The sequence below is a fragment of the Neolamprologus multifasciatus genome, chromosome 8 (genome assembly GCF_963576455.1).
Source record: "Neolamprologus multifasciatus chromosome 8, fNeoMul1.2, whole genome shotgun sequence".
NCBI classification, from domain to species: domain Eukaryota; kingdom Metazoa; phylum Chordata; class Actinopteri; order Cichliformes; family Cichlidae; genus Neolamprologus; species Neolamprologus multifasciatus.
This window is the reverse complement of record NC_140446.1, coordinates 28,280,106-28,296,184: the sequence shown is the minus strand read 5'-3', so window position 1 is coordinate 28,296,184 and position 16,079 is coordinate 28,280,106. Positions and strand designations below refer to the sequence as shown.

At 45.4% G+C, this 16,079-nt stretch overlaps 1 protein-coding gene across 5 annotated transcripts in view; it reads right to left on the bottom strand.

The window, feature by feature from the left end:
- Positions 1-191: 191 nt before the first annotated feature.
- atp6v0a1b (ATPase H+ transporting V0 subunit a1b) overlaps positions 192-16,079 on the bottom strand; it is a 31,523-nt gene continuing 15,635 nt past the window's right edge. For 2 of the 5 annotated variants that reach the window (XM_085171522.1, XM_085171523.1), the window contains exons 17-22: positions 15,475-15,582; positions 13,713-13,913; positions 12,060-12,077; positions 10,656-10,773; positions 10,400-10,571; positions 192-2,068 (exon numbers count right to left, since the gene is read on the bottom strand). In XM_085171522.1, coding sequence (XP_085027648.1) covers positions 1,975-2,068; positions 10,400-10,571; positions 10,656-10,773; positions 12,060-12,077; positions 13,713-13,913; positions 15,475-15,582 — 711 coding nt within the window. In that variant the 3' untranslated portion in view covers positions 192-1,974. The remainder of the gene's footprint in view (positions 2,069-10,399; positions 10,572-10,655; positions 10,774-12,059; positions 12,078-13,712; positions 13,914-15,474; positions 15,583-16,079) is intronic. The other 3 variants (XM_085171526.1, XM_085171525.1, XM_085171527.1) reach the window with 3 other exon arrangements.

The window sequence follows — 16,079 nt, the reverse complement described above, 5'->3', positions numbered from 1 at the left end:
CTATAAGATGCTGTGGAGCACCTATGATCGCAGGCGAAGGCACCATGGTGATGGACCCCAACAGGAAGTTAGTTGTTGAAAGGTGGAGACTAATCGGAAATCTAAACACACACACTCACACACACACACACACAGACACACACAGACACACACACTCACACACACACACACACACACACACACACACAGCATGAATCCCCAGGTGTCTGTTTATTATTAACACATGAACACTTCTCGTCACTGTTCAACATCAACAGCACGTCTGATTTTTTCTCATCCAAAGGGAAACACAAGTTCATTACAGCACTTCAAATACACGTTCCCATAAAACCAAACACAGGGATGATGAAAATCCAGCCCAGTAACAGCTGTGGTGATCAAACCAACATGGATGCCGACTAACGGCTGACTAAACCTTAAATCTCAGACATACTCAGGAGTTGGAGATGCTGGACACTGATTTCAAACCATTAAATAAAAGGCTAAAGAAACAAAGGACTGAAGTCTATATGTGATAATAAGCTTTGAAACAATCAGAGGTGACACAGTTTGGACAGTTCCCTCTTTAACTGGTTTACAGCAGGAAACACAGACGGAGCAGGTTACAGCCACACACTAATTCAAACCAAACATTCACTTTAAAAGCTGCAATGAGATTCTAATTATAATGCTGATATCACATGTTGAAGATGCTTTAATCCTGAAACACGTGACCTGTGACTCATCACAGCTGAGGTGTTGTCACTGCACGAGCAGGATCTTCAGTGGGGTCCCAGAGAAAACTCTCCCAGTAATCACGGTCAGTTCCCACGCTGCGTGGAATCAGTCCTGAGAGTGCAACAGTGAAACGTGCTGTTTCATGTGCAGCAGCCTTAGTTTGTGATCTAAACTCTCAAAGATGTGCATAAAGTCTTCTCTGATAGGTGAGCATGTGTGACTGGACTGGCAAAGTATGTGACGATGCATCACGGGTGATGTACGGGACTAAAAACAAATGCTTGTTTAAAAAGTTATGATCGTGATCGAGCAAAGAAACATCGCAAAATATCTGGCAAAGCCGACTGGATGCTGTCTCACTGAGTCACAGTTACAAAACCTGTATTTCCAGTCAGCCAAAGCATTTATCATGAGCTGTACCCTGTGATAAGAGATCTGACACATGTACAGCGGAGTAGTGCTCCACCACTGGGGAAACCGAATATTCATACTTAATCAGTTTAGATTCATTTAGGGTGTAAACGAGCGATTGCAGCGCCGCCCGATGTTAGGGCCAGATTTAATGCTAGTGTGAAAGCTTCTGCTGGGGTTCACCAAAGAGGGCGGAGCTCCACGTTCACATACGAAGCTGCCATCAGATCATTTCAATGATTACCTGCAAAGAGCAACACAGACGACTGGAGCGAGGTGTGTCCTCACAGAAATAATACAGTGTAAGCAGCACAGCAGCTGATGAATGAGAGCAGGTGGGGCTCGGGTGGAGCTCGGGTGGAGCTCGGGTGGAGCTCGGGTGCAGCTCGTCTCCAGAGGAGAGAAAGATGATCCAGGGAGCAGTGAGCTGTAAGCAGCATGTGAGAACTGATGACGACACAGACAGACGACTTCATGTCCTTAAATCCAGCGAGACGCGATCATTTATTTACGTTTGATTATATATAAACTTGTGGGCGCGCCTGACCCATGAGGCGCGCCCACTGACCCATGAACACATAACTGCTGCATATGAAAGTATGTTCAGCTTGATTTGACCTGAAAGTGTTTGGACTGATTGTGTGATATCTGTGTTTAAATGCAAAGACCAGGTTTGTGGGGATAAGCCCGGGAATGCGCTTCACTTCACAGGGACTAAACTACAGCTCATACACAATAAAGTTTCACAAAGTGCCACCAGGGGGAGACAAACACTGCACTGGGGCTCATGCACGCCCACACAAACACAGAGGGACCACTGGAGACTGCTGGATGGGTCGAGGCCGATCACTCGTCGAATCTTCCCTCCAGGATGCTCTCGAACGAGAAGGGGACAAACTTGAAGCCCTGGCCCGAGTAGAACTTGTTCTGGAACTCGACCCTGAAAGAAACAGAGAGAAATTTGGTTAAATATCCACACAAGCATGTTAAAGCCTTTTTAGACTAGTCAGAAGCTCCACATGTCTCCAGCGTGTGCACCCAGAGCTGGTTCCTGTCTGTATGCCGCTCTCTTTAGCCCCGCCCACAGAGGCTGTTTCTGTACTTGTGGCTTTAAATGAAACAAGCCGCTGCTGCCCACACCCTTTCCAGCGCTCTGCCTTTCCAGCCATTCCCAGCAACGGAAAAGAAGATAAAACTCAAATTGGGAGTTTGGATTGAACCTAAATGCAGACACAATGTTATTTATATAGCAACAGTGCACAGCAACAGGAGGGAGAAAGCCCCGGTGAAGGATAATTACCCACAAGCAGCTTTGTGATGTTGGTCAGTTACAGCAGGAGGAGGAAAGAAGTGTTTATGTTATTATCAAAGCAACCTCAGCAGGAGGAGAGTGGACGAGAAGCCATCGAGTTTTGTTTGGGCTTTAAAGTCACTGACAGTTTGGTCAGAGATGATGAACGACCCGACCAATCAGGTCTGAGGGCGTTCTCACAGCTACAGCTCCTTTACTTTGGGCCAAATCAGCTGATGAGTTGTAGTTGCACAGTGTACATTCACTTCCTGCCTAGCGCCTGGAGTTTGTTTGGAGCCGTACCATGTTCACTGTGTACTCATTAATGTCTGAGTTATTTTGAGGGGGCAGCGAGTTGACGCACGATCTGATATCCTCGTGTTGGTGTTGTTCCCAGATCATCATACTAAAGGTTGTTCCAGGATCAACATTGCAAGTGACCAATCAGAATGTTGTGATGTCATACTTTTGCGACTTCGGGAAAAACCGGCGTAAAACAAAAAACTGTACTTAAGCTGCGAGAAACCGCCTTTGTCCGCCGATCAACGGACCCTAACCCTGACCCTTTAATAAACGCTAAGCAGAATTGATTTTGTCCTTGCAACATTGGAATTTCATAAATGCACGAATGGGTTGGTGCGCAAAAGAATAACGTCACAATAATGTGATTGGTCACTTGCAATGTTGAACCTGGAACAACATTTTCATGATGATCTGGGAACAACACCAACACGAGGATATCAGATCATCAGCGTGTACAGGGACGTTTAAATGGAGGAACACGCCCTCAGATATTTATGATGAAGCAATCAGGTGCATCAATAAGCTGACAGCCAAAGCTATTGTTCCAGAGACAACTCCTTCTCCAAACATATTCTTCACGCACATCTGCTCTGTTTTAATCTGGGACCTTCTGGTAACGGTACAATCGTTGCATTGCTCTGACTGTTGCAGACACTGCAAAGAAGTCTAGAAACCTGCAGCACGTGTATCGTATGACCTCAGAGCTTAAGAACATCTTCTGTTCAGCACAAAAACAAGTGAGGATGATAAAATTCATCTGTGTGTGAGGCAGCGCACATTCCAGTAGACCTTCCCACATAGCCGCTGAATTATTCCCTGACCAGCAATGTGAGGATGATCAAAAGTGTGTGTGTGTGTGTGTGTGTGTGTGTGTGTGTGTGTGTGTGTGTGTGTGTGTGTGTGTGTGTGTGTGCGTGCGCTCTACAGGCGTTAAAATAAAATGATGAAGCAGGTCAGTTTGAGACTTCGTGTGTCTGATACGTGGAGTTCAGAACAATCAGCTTGTGAGCATTTGAAGGACCTGACGATTCGCTCCGTGTGACTCGTTACAGTCTGTCACGGGCTGACTCAGTCTCAGTCTCCAACCAGCCGCTGTGTTTTTTCCACAGTTAGGATTCTGAAAGCCTGCGGCCCTGACAACCCGTGATGACTTCATTTAAGAGGAAAAGCTAAGATGGTTGCTGGCCTCGGTCAGCGAGGGAGTGCCCAGGAATGTTTCCCGGCTGTGGCAAATATTTGGCCTTCCAGAGCTGTGAGAGGGCAACAGAGGAAAGAAACTCCTCTCGCCACTCTGCTGTGGAAACGGAGCAGATTCCTGAGCCTGACGTGCGCGGCGCTGTGTGGACTGTGGTGTGCGAGTGTGTTTGTGCAGCTCATCAGAATGTGTGTGTGAGGCGTGGACAGCACAGCACATGGAGGTTCACTTTGAACATCAGTATTTCCACTCAGTCACTCAGCTGTGTGAAAAACACTCCGGTGCTCCTTCTGAAGCTTACAGAGGTGTGCTGAGCCGACACACTGACGCTTCATCTGTGTGTCCCTGTGGGCGGTTGAAGAAGAATATCTGAAGCTGCTCCAGATACGAACAAAAGTGATGCACAGACACGGCCCAGGATGCAAGAGAAACACAAAACATCACAAAAAATAGAAACTCTGACTTCATCGCCCGTCTGTGGCTGAGCGTGGGGATGTGGATCCAACGTTAAATCCACACTTTCACATTCAGCCATCTTCCACAACCTCCTGCTTCTTCCTTCTCTCACCTGTGAATAAAACCCTGACATACATGAACTCCTTCACCAGCAAACCCACTCAGTGGGCACTCCACTGAGGACCACAGCCTCACAGGTGCTAACGCAGTACTCGGGTGTGAACCGCCCACTGTGACCAAGAGGTCATCAGTCAACAGAAACAAGTCGACTTACTGCAAATCAAACTAAGGACACCACACACTGCAGACAGCAGACGCTGTGACATCACCGTTACTGTCAACTCTTCTGGGGATGATACTCGTGCACGACCGCCTTCAACACCTAAAGTAACTGAACATCATGATGTGTTGAAAAACTAGTTCATGCATTTATTACTTCCAGGCTGGACAACTGTAATTCATTATTATTAGGAAGTCCTAAAAACTCCCTGAAAAGCCTTCAGCTAATCCAAAATGCTGCAGCAAGAGTACTGACAGGGACTAGAAAGAGAGAGCAGATTTCTCCTGTTTTGGCTTCCTGTTAAATCCAGAATTCAAAATCCTGCTCCTCACATACAAGGTCTTAAATAATCAGGCTCCATCTTATCTTAATGACCTTGTAGTACCATATTACCCTATTAGAGCACTTCGCTCCCGCTCTGCAGGCCTACTTGTTGTTCCTAGAGTATTTAAAAGTAGAATGGGAGGCAGAGCCTTCAGTTTTCAGGCCCCTCTTCTGTGGAACCAGCTTCCAGTTTGGATTCAGGAGACAGACACTATGTCTACTTTTAAGATTAGGCTTCAAACTTTCCTTTTTGCTAAAGCATATAGTTAGGGCTGGACCAGGTGACCCTGAATCCTCCCTTAGTTATGCTGCAATAGATGTAGGCTGCCGGGGGATTCCCATGATGCATTGAGTTTTTCCTTTCCAGTCACCTTTCTCACTCACTATGTATTAACAGACCTCTCTGTATTGAATCATATCTGTTATTAACCTCTGTCTCTCTTCCACAGCATGTCTTTATCCTGTCTTCCTTCTCTCACCCCAACCAATCACAGCAGATGGCCCCGCCCCTCCCTGAGCCTGGTTCTGCTGGAGGTTTCTTCCTGTTAAAAGGGAGTTTTTCCTTCCCACTGTCGCCAAAGTGCTGCTCATAGGGGGTCATATGATTGTTGGGTTTTTCTCTGTATCTATGAAGCGCCTTGAGGCGACTTTTGTTGTGATTTGGCGCCATATAAATAAAATTGAATTGAATTGAATGTGTACCGTTCAGACATGCTGGGAAACATGTTTCTGTCACGTATCCTGTGGCCTGCTGAACAAACTCTCCGTGTACGAATCGCGCAGCTCTCACAGATCACGACGCGACGGAAAAGCCAGAAGTGCCAACATGTAAGAAACATTCATTCATTGATGGACGAGGACCAACAGATGTTTCCTCCATAACTGCAGATAATCATCATCTGTGACATCATACCTTTGCTATAACAGGTCACACACACACACGCTTAGATTATGGGGATGACATCACAATATTGGAGGCTGCCAGTGCTGCCCCTCAGCCTCAATATGGACGCAGCTATGGTATGAATTTGAAAATCCTCAGTGGTTTTCAGAGAAGTTGACCTTTGACCTCTTTAGGTCATGGGGATTCAAAGTTGTCCCGTCAGCTTCTTAAGTTGTCATACTCACAAACTTCAGGCTGCGCTCAGCAGGGGGTCGCCATGGTGAGCGCCCATGTGTGCGGTACATAGGTAGGACTAAACAACACAAACTGAGTGTGGATAAAACACAGCTGTGCTGGAACAGCGTCCACTTCAGCTTCTTATACAAATCAGCCTGAGAGGAAAGGCTGAGCATTAGCACTGAGCCTCCGTCCAACAGAAACACTCAGGCCAGCCTCTGAACAATGACGTCAACTCTGTGAAAGCAGAAGGATTAAAGAAAATAAACACAAAGCTTTCACAGAGCGTTCCTCTTTGCAGCAGACCAACTCTGCTTTGGTTCGGCCCATAAACGACTCTGTGAAGCTGACAATGATCTACCAGCTCAAACACGTGTGGACAGGAACTCAGCACCTGAGTCCTTCCAGATCTCTGATGAGCTTAGTTTGACTCAGCTCACCTGTGTCTTGTTTCCACAGCTCCGCCCACTCTCGTTACCTTCGCTGTGTCCCATTTCAGGGTCTGCACGCTTGAAGTACGCATTTTAAGTGCGGTTACGTCACCGCCACGCGACGACGGCTGTCCCAATTCGAAGTGTACTTCAAATGCATACTCTAGATGCGCCGTCGATTTCCCCAAATATCAAGCGTGGTCCGGTGCACGCTTCGTGGTCCCATATATCCCACAATTCATAGCGCGGCGGTGGGTGTGGATAATTTTGCCGCAAAATACGGCAGAAGGGAGCGGCCGAAAAGTGAACTGTCAAAAGTAAGTACTGAATATGACGTCACTTATTCATGTGCGAATGTTTAATAATGAAGAACATTAAAACATTGCTGTTGGCCACATGTCGGCAAAGTTATGTGACACTAGTGATGTTTGTACTTTCAGCATTAACTTGGTTTTAAAGCCTCTACTTCTAAATATACATATAGTCGACCTTAATCTTACAGAGAATCTGATGATTTTATGGATAATTACAGTCAGTCATATATCCACAAACACAACAAGCTGAAAGTCAGTGATATAGATTATTGATATATATATATATATATATATATATATATATATATATATATATATATATATATATATATCATAATAATCTGACAATACTATAATATTGGCCATATTATATTTACATTACCATAGTGAGATGACTTTAGTCTCATGAACAACATTAGCTAATTGTTATTTACTAGCTAATCTTAAATGACTGTTCAGTACAGAAATGAAGCCCTTGAATCATGTTTTACAGTCCTGTGGTCTCAGCCTCAGATACTCAACTAATCAAAGTGATGTCATGACAAAAATGAATGACCAACAAAACAAATTTCTCCTTCATTTCTGTCAAACAAAGCTGTATGTAGCGTGTCTCGCGGTTAGTATCATGGTTGCTAGGCAACCTGAACAGCGCGACGAAGCATATACCGTCCCATTTCACAAGCCTCTCACTTCCGCACTTCTCGTACTTATAGTACGCACCGTACGTAGTACGCGTAGTGCGCGTACTTCAAGCGTGCAGACCCTGAAATGGGACACAGCCCTTGTGTGTGCATTTAAGCCCTCAGTTTCCACACTTCCTTGTTGTGTTGTAGTGTCAGTGTGTTACCCTGTGAGTTTTGCCCACTTGCTACAGGACTTCTGCCCGACACAGTAATGTAAATTTCATCATTAGACAATGAGTTGAAGTTATCGTGCTGTCGTCTGTAAGTCTGACAGTTTTGTGCGACTCGTCCACGGAGCCGCCGCACTAAAACGCACCAGATCCTCCAGCACGCAGACGTCAGTGAGCATGACAGGAAAGACTAATCAGCCACAGCTGTCCAGCACTACAGTCCCCACATTACAATACATGCTATCAGAGTACAGGTGAGCATCCACACGGTGCCCAGAGAGGATGCACTGAAGAGCTGCGGTGGATAAACTAAGTGGCGCCTCAGAGGTACTTCCTGCTGCGCCCGCTCTACTCGACAGGACGAGACGTTCTGGAGACACCGGTGTCCATTTCCCTCACAGCTAATGATCACGGTTTCATGTCATGTGCTCTGTACTGGATCATCTGTCACTTCCACCACCTCCTCATAGGCCTCTGCAATATTCTGTGATTTTCAAAATAAACTTCCTCACAATCAGCTGAACTACAGAATATTCATTTTTAGATTTATCACCGAAGCCAGGGGTCGGCAACCTGCAGCTCCAGAGCTGCATGTGGCTCTTTGGTCCTTATACTGCGGCTCCGCGTGGTTTGGGAAAATAAATTAAAGTATTTAGCTGAAGTGTGTTTTATTTATATTAGTTCTTTAACTTGTAGTTCTAAATTGGAAGATTATTGTGATTTTGAAATCTAAAAATAAAATTAGATTCTATTATTTTTTTCATCGCTCAAAATAAGCGTCACACTCGTGGAAGCCTAAACGCCGTGCATTTATCGGGACTTTCAACCCCAGGTAGGCCAGTTATGGATCTTCGGATCCACATTATGTCAGCAGCTCCACCGTGAACTATGTTAAAACAAACACGCCTCACAGACGACAGCTTACAGTAAAGATGAAAGTGACTTCGTACAGCCTGATCTGCAGACGCTGAGCGCAGAGGTTCAGGAGCAGAAGTCAGCAGAAAGAGCACAGACTTTAAGGCAGCGAGGCGTGATTGCGGGTCCCGCTCAGGTGCCTCCCCTGCAGCGGCGCTGCAGACCACGCCCCACCACACACATTAACCAGGTAAAATACATATTTAAGCTGAATTTTGCAAATATCTATTTTTTTTTGCAGCATAGAGCTTTTTTTCCAATTACTTTGTAAAAGTCAGGTCAAGGCTCCAAAAGCACAAAGGAGATATAAGGGGGGGGGGGGGGGGGGGGGGGGGCTCACAACAGTTTGTGTTTGCTGGATCATTTTAGTTCAGCTTTCCTTTTGTTCTGTTTCTTTAAGAGTTCAAAATGTGTTAATTACATAAATAAAATGTAATTTTCTCTGTAACTTCATGGATTTCAGAAGCAACACACCTTAGTTGTTCACACAAAGCATGAAGGTAAAAAACAATATATTCAGTGTTATCTTCATTTTAGATGTCACAAAGTATTTGTGGCTCCCAGAGTTTTGGAAACCGGCTCCAAGTGGCTCTTTGGGTGTTAAAGGTCGCTGACCCCTGATCTAATCAATCATAGACGTGTGCTGCAGCGTGCAGCTGCCAGCCAAAGCACGATTACACTGCACAGCTGAAATATTTCACTGTTGTGTAATGTTTGACATTTGCTGTTTGTCAGTGTGGTTGGATTAGCAGGGCGGAGTGCGTGCTAGGAGGCGATGGAGCTGCAAGGTGTGTGAGGTCCTCTGGAGCTCTGTATGATAACAGTTCAGTGAACCAGTTTGAGTCCGAGTCTGCTGGGATTCATGAGCTTTGGCAAAAGTACCCGTGTGTGTGTGTGTGTACGGGTATTAACATGTTCATGGGGACCACAAATTGGTGGTTTACTATACTTGTGGGGACAAACAGGCCTCGTGTGGACCAGGATTTGTTTGAAGGCATTTTTGAGACTCAAAATTTGGTTTTAGTGTCAGGGTAACAATTAGGTTATGGTTAGTGTCAGGCATTCATTTTTAATGGTTAGGGTACGCGGCTAGGGAAACCATTATGTCAATGAGATGCTATAAACACACACACTGGTGTGTTTGTTTTCCATCAGTACGGGACTGTTTAGACACAAAGACCGTTTACTTTCTGCTTTCACGTGACATGCATGGAGCTGCCTGTGAGTGGATATTGTAGAGTAATCATCTTATGATCGAGTCTGTGTTGATTCAAACACACAAACACTGGACTGGAGTCCTCCTACAGCTGGTACAGTTATCAGGCCTCAAACAGGAAACCTGGGAGACCTTTGTAAAGACGGCTCCAGCAGATTTTCAGAGACTTCTGACAGTAACACTGTGTTACTGTTGGTTTTGTCTTCATTCAATCATAACTCAGGGGTGGCAAACTTCCAGCCCAGCAAAGCTGCGGACAGACAACATGAGGAACTAAACAAAGCGATGCTGGTTTTCCTTTCAGCCGTTGTTCATCGTGACAAAAGCTCAAACTTGTCTCTGAGCTCATGTGTGTCCTCCCTGCTCGTAGCAAACACATCAAAATGAGGCTTTTATGCAAACACTGAATACAAATTAGCTTCCTTTATAAAGACTAAAGTTACAGTTCAGTATTGAATAAAACAAAACCTGTGTGTCACACCGACACAGACGGGAGCTGCCCTGGTCCAGATCAGAGTGACTCTGACTCCCCGTCACAGATTCTCTGTATTTGCGTGTAAGTGTGACTCTAACCAGTGCAGACGCAGGGCATGCAGGAAGGCTGACAGCCCCTCCATCACGAGCAGGATGGCGACCGTTAGCACGGCGAAGAATGCGAAGATGATGGCCAGGCCGAAGAACCCGCCCCCGCTCCTGGAGGAGAGGCCGAGGTGCATCACCATGGACCAGAGGACCTCTGAGAGCTCTGTGCAAACAGGTTCACAGTGAATCACAGCAGCAAACAACATGACTCATAGTTCTGTTTCTCTGTGTGAGAGTCGTTACTCACGTGCATGAGCCAGGCTGAGGGCCCACAGGCGGAGGTAAGAGGCTGTGTTGGAGATGCACCCCAGGCAGTACTCTATGGTGTGGATAGCCTGGTGGACGGCTACATCGCCGAAATCAAACTGTGGTGAGAGAAGGAACAGCGTGAGCACAGGAGTGTGTACATGCAGGAGGTCGAACCAAACGTTGGCCTTCAGATTAGCTTCCTGAACGTTTTCACGTGTGCTCTCACAGCAAATGTAAACTCCTGTTTTCAGGCTTCAGGACTTCTTAGTGGGAGAACCATCAGGTGCATGCAGCCCCACACAAATACGCCTGTCTTCATGATGACGACGAACTCTCTGACCTTATTCTTTGGATCAATGTTTCATGTTTCATTGTTTAGGATCTGAAATGTCGTTTAGGAAGCAGAGCATGCTGCAGGGCAACCTTTGTGTATGTAGCAGGAATCCCTCACACATGCTGTGCAGCATAACCCAGCGAGCATGCTAATCCAGAGAGCTGGGAACAGCTGCTGATGAGCTGCTTTGACCTTTGACCTCTGCCTGTGACTTCTCTCATCAGCTTTAAAACAAAGTTCTTCGTCCACAGCCAGATCACAGCTCAGGGAGGTGTTTGTTTATTGTAAAGCCCGCGCACTTCCTCCATTCTCTCCATCCTGGAGCGAGGCTAGCCTTTCCTGTACGGAGCGAGCAGGGAGGGGGGAACACGGCAGTCAAACGCTCCGTGCAGCTTTTGTTCGGTTTGGCTTGGCGCTGATCTGGTTTCCTCTTTCCATGCTCCCCTTTTGTTTTTGGATCAGACAAATGGAGTTCATGGAAGCAGGAGTCATTGTTCCCATTCAAAGGATCACTAATGAAAAACAGAAGAATGAATGCTAGCACGCCATAATGGCACAAAACACTGAGGCCAATGACTGAAAACATTTCCGCTGATAGTGGAAACAAAGGTAGACTTCTGCTCAGGTGACGGCTTGAAATTTGGGCTGTACCTGACTGTGGACGCAGCTTCAGGGGCAAAGACTCCTGCGGTTGTGCAGAAGTACAACCGGATGGATTTTAGTGAAAACTGACCCTTGACCTGTTGCTCTTTGATCTGGTCACAAAGTAACAACTGTTGCTTCATCTTTTCCCAGTTACTGGATATGGATAAGGTTGGTGGTTTGATCCCTGCCTGCTCCAGTCTGCACACCAAGTATCCTTATAAAGTGCTTTAGACTAGAAAAGCTCTACATAGGACACCTGTCACAGGGCGAGAGGCTTTTTCACTGTCATGCAAACAAACCTTCATTCATGCACGCCTGGCAGCTCAGGATTAAAGCATATTTAAACAATTCAAACATGAAAAAAACAAATGAAGCAAGCCAGCACTCAGACATGCTCAGGAAACGTTAAACTCTGAATCTTACCGGCTCTTCCTCTGAGTGCTTGAAAGTAAGCAAAGGTGAAAGGTCAGTGGTGCGATCCACAATCAAATCTTTCAGACGTTTCATCACCAGATTTAATGGGACATGATCCAAATGAGGAAGTGTGTGGAACTTATGTGATGTCTCGCTCTGTAGCCGATACACAATCACTCAGTTCTGTCATGTTTATGATGTTTATGATGTGAATAAGAGCTCAGGTTTGTTCCCAGAATGCTTAGCTCTCATACACGACTGTTATTCTGTGCAGGTTTTTAAAAAGTGACGAGTCCCTGAACTAAAATCCAGATATTACAGTCATGGTAAAAAGAAACGACACCTCTAACATCCCTGAATCCACCTCAGTGAAGAGCACAGGACACCTGCACCGTGTCATTACTCATCTAACCTGAAACACTCTTCCTCCCACTTCATGCACAGATGTCTTAAGGTCCCACCACAGCATGTCGGTCACTGACTGGGCCATTACGACACCTCCAACACCTGCTGACCCCGTGTCATCCGAGCTTCAGCCGTCAGACAGAGGACCCCTCAGCTGACGCTATAATACTTTGCTATACGAAGCAGTTTATGGTCAAATCTTTGGCTGTGAGATGCTCAGGCTGCAGAACAAGCTTTATGTTTTTTGCTGTCTCTCTGAGCATTGCACGAACTTCCACTTTTAGGACGACTGTGGCTTTGTGTTAACATACAGCGTAAAGCTTGAAGGCCAAGTTCTGCTTCGCAGAGGTGGTCACACCTGCTGCTACTTCACCTGCTAAAGGCTGAACTTCCTCCACTCACTGCTTCTGCAATTTAGCCCCATTCTTGTCTAATAATGACACGGTGTAATATGTCACATGCTGAGGTTGTGTTTACCTGCTAAGGCCAGGTGATTCTGTATCATATGGTGATGTGTAAAACCTTTAAAGTGGGTGTCCTGTCTTCTTACCATGACTCAGTTTCCCCAAAGTCCAGACTTTAACAGGAACCTCCCGTCTTTGTGTTTCCTGTCTGTGGTGGAGTGATACGCAGAACCAGCTTCCACACTTCAACTTTAACTCGACTTCCAAACAGGAATGTGAGAGTTGCATGGACCCACCGTGCTTTTCCACACGGTTCAGAGGTTTGATTCTCATTAAATCGTCAGGATCTACAAGTAATCCTTTTAAGGAAGCCAGACGGATCTCCAGAGAAAGTCCCAGAACATCACATGTTTACTTTGTGAATGGATGATAAATGCAGCCTTGCTAACTGTGCAGTGTTAGCAAGGCAAAAACACTCAAGATTTATTATGAAGAGAAGCCAGAGACACCCGAGCCCTGTGTCACTGACTGAAACAGAGGGGGTCGTTCATATTAATGTTTTCTTTTTTCATTTGCTGTGATCACGTCACTCTAATATCTCTATAAAGGGACATTAGTGTGCTTATTTCAGTCCATTTGCACCTGAAATAAGCAGCCATCCACTGAAACATGGAGCTGCATCTGGTTAAATGGCAGTCATGCAACATTTTGTGCTTTGTGACCTCTGTGGGAGCCCAGGGAATAGTCAGAGCCCGTATGACGCTGAAAGCATCATTCACATCACAATCCTACTAAAACATATATTCAAAGCAGAATCTGAGAGAGGACAGCATGTGGCAGCGATGAGACTCACCTCGTCGCCTTCTTCTGAGTGCTGGGAGAGCTGGTCGTGGTCCATGATGCCAGCTTCGTCTTCTGTGGGCCCGTTGCCCACCCGCACCCCTCCAAACTTCTGCGTGCCCTGTTGAGTGAGTCCGGTGCATGATGAGGACACGCCTGTTTGCTCTAAAGACTGCTCTAGATTCTCTGCAGGGGTTTCTTCCCTCTTCTGTGACTAGATACAAAAGCCACAAGAGCTGTGTCTAGCTTAAAGCAAGCCTTAGGATGATGCTTCCTTCTTAATTTACTCCAATTTGTAAAACAGGACACCCAGAAACCGAGACAAAATAGATTTACCAGCTTATCAAGTATAACGGTTCAAATTTCAATAAGCAATCGTTCACTGGAGAGCAAAATAGTCTCACTGGTTCAATCACAGCTGAGCACAAAGACCTGAAGACCCGTCCAGCTAACTGTAGCTGCACAGACCTCATCATCATCTTATGCTGCTGCACGTCTTTTATCGGGTGCCAGAATGCATGACCATATGAATCCAGTTTTAGCCAAGTTACACTGGCTCCCTGTGAAATTTCGCATTGATTTTAAAATTCTTTTATTAACTTATAAAATCTTAAATAACACTGCCCCTAGCTATTTAACAGATCTTCTTCATTTGTATAACCCTGTAAAAGCACTAAGATCTTCTAACCAGATGCTCTTAATGCAACCTAAGTCGAGGTTGAAAACCAGAGGCGACCTTTGCTATTGCAGCTCCTAGATTGTGGAACAACCTCCCTATTCGCTCTTCTGAGACTGTTCAGACTTTTAAATCTCGTTTAAAGACCATCTTTTTACTCTGGCTTTGATGTAAGATAGTTTGATTATCATTTGGTTGACTCACTGTCAGCCTGTCACGTCCACTTTGAATGGCGACAGTGAAAACACTTAGTCTGACACTTCATAACTGGGTTCACAGCCCGATGGCATCAGTCTTTATGATCTATGATTGCAGCTAACTGGCTAATCTTTTCTCGTTAGCTTAAGTAGTCACAAGTGTTTGTTTAGCCCTCTTCAGACAGTTTGTGCTGTGCTGCTGTGCTGAGAGCCGACTGTTTGTTGGTGTTAATAAATAGAAACTCCTTTTCTAAACTAATGTTTGCCACAGTGTTGCTTATTGGCCGTCTTCTCCCAGAAGAGAAGCACTCAGGCAAAGTACTGTGTAGTGAAAAACAACCCTGCTCCTAAACATAGCAATCAGTACGAAATAAGCCAGTTAGGTCTGTTCAGACATCGTTGATAAAAACCTTTAAATACATGCAAAAGTCCACAGTCACCTCTCTTACAACGTGTGAGCATGTTTAACACTGCTAAAGCTAATCTGCTCTGTAAAGATCAGGCCCCACATTTACGATCTTCAGTGGATGAGATCCATAACCAGTGAGAGATATGAAAGCTCCAGGTGGCATATCTACCAAGGTAGCACTCGGTAATGGTCGTCATCATTTTGGATAGAAAACTGCCAAATATACAGTTAAGACAACTGAATCAAAGTATCATCGAATTTTAGGGTGTCCTTGGTCTGCTGAGTCGTTATCGTACATTTCTCGCCAAAATATCAACGTTTCCAAAGCTGGCTTTAAGCAGTTTTCATGGCAGCACAACCAACCACGTTACACAATGTGCATTGAAATGAATGACAGGAGTAAGAAAACAAAAGGTTATATCAAAGGTAGTAACTTAACTTAACAGTAATGAAAGATAGAAGTAGGGTTCTAGTTGTGGTCAGATGCACATACCAGGTGCTTTTTCCACAGGTGCTGACGCCGAAGCACCATAGTTTTCACAATCAGCATACAGGGAACACATGCAAGGGCAATCAGCACCAACAAAACCTGGATCGCCATCTAAAGATTCAAAGAGAGAGGTTAATTAAGAAATGAGCAGTGTACAAACAGGTCTTGGTCTAAAACAGAACCTCAAACTGCAATTACAGAGCACAACATAACAGATTGACAATGAAACCCACAAGACTTCAACATACGAGCTCTGCTGTGCTTTAAATGATTAAAGACCCAACACGCTCTAATCGATCACATGTAACTAAAAATAACAGAAAAAACTACAACTGCTGCCAGATCTTCACCTTCATCTTGCAACAAGAACTGATAACTAATGAACAACTAATGTTGTTAAACAACAACTTGCAGTGGCAGACATCCAAGAAAGGGTCTCCAGTATGAAGAGTTGGACAGCACCAGGCCCCGACATGGTTCACGCCTACTGGCTGAAGAAGCTGACTGCACTCCACGAGCGCTTGGCAGCACAAATGAACCAGCTGCTAGTTGATGAGAGACACCCGGAAAGGCTAACCGAAGGTCGGACGGTCCTGATCCTCAAGGAC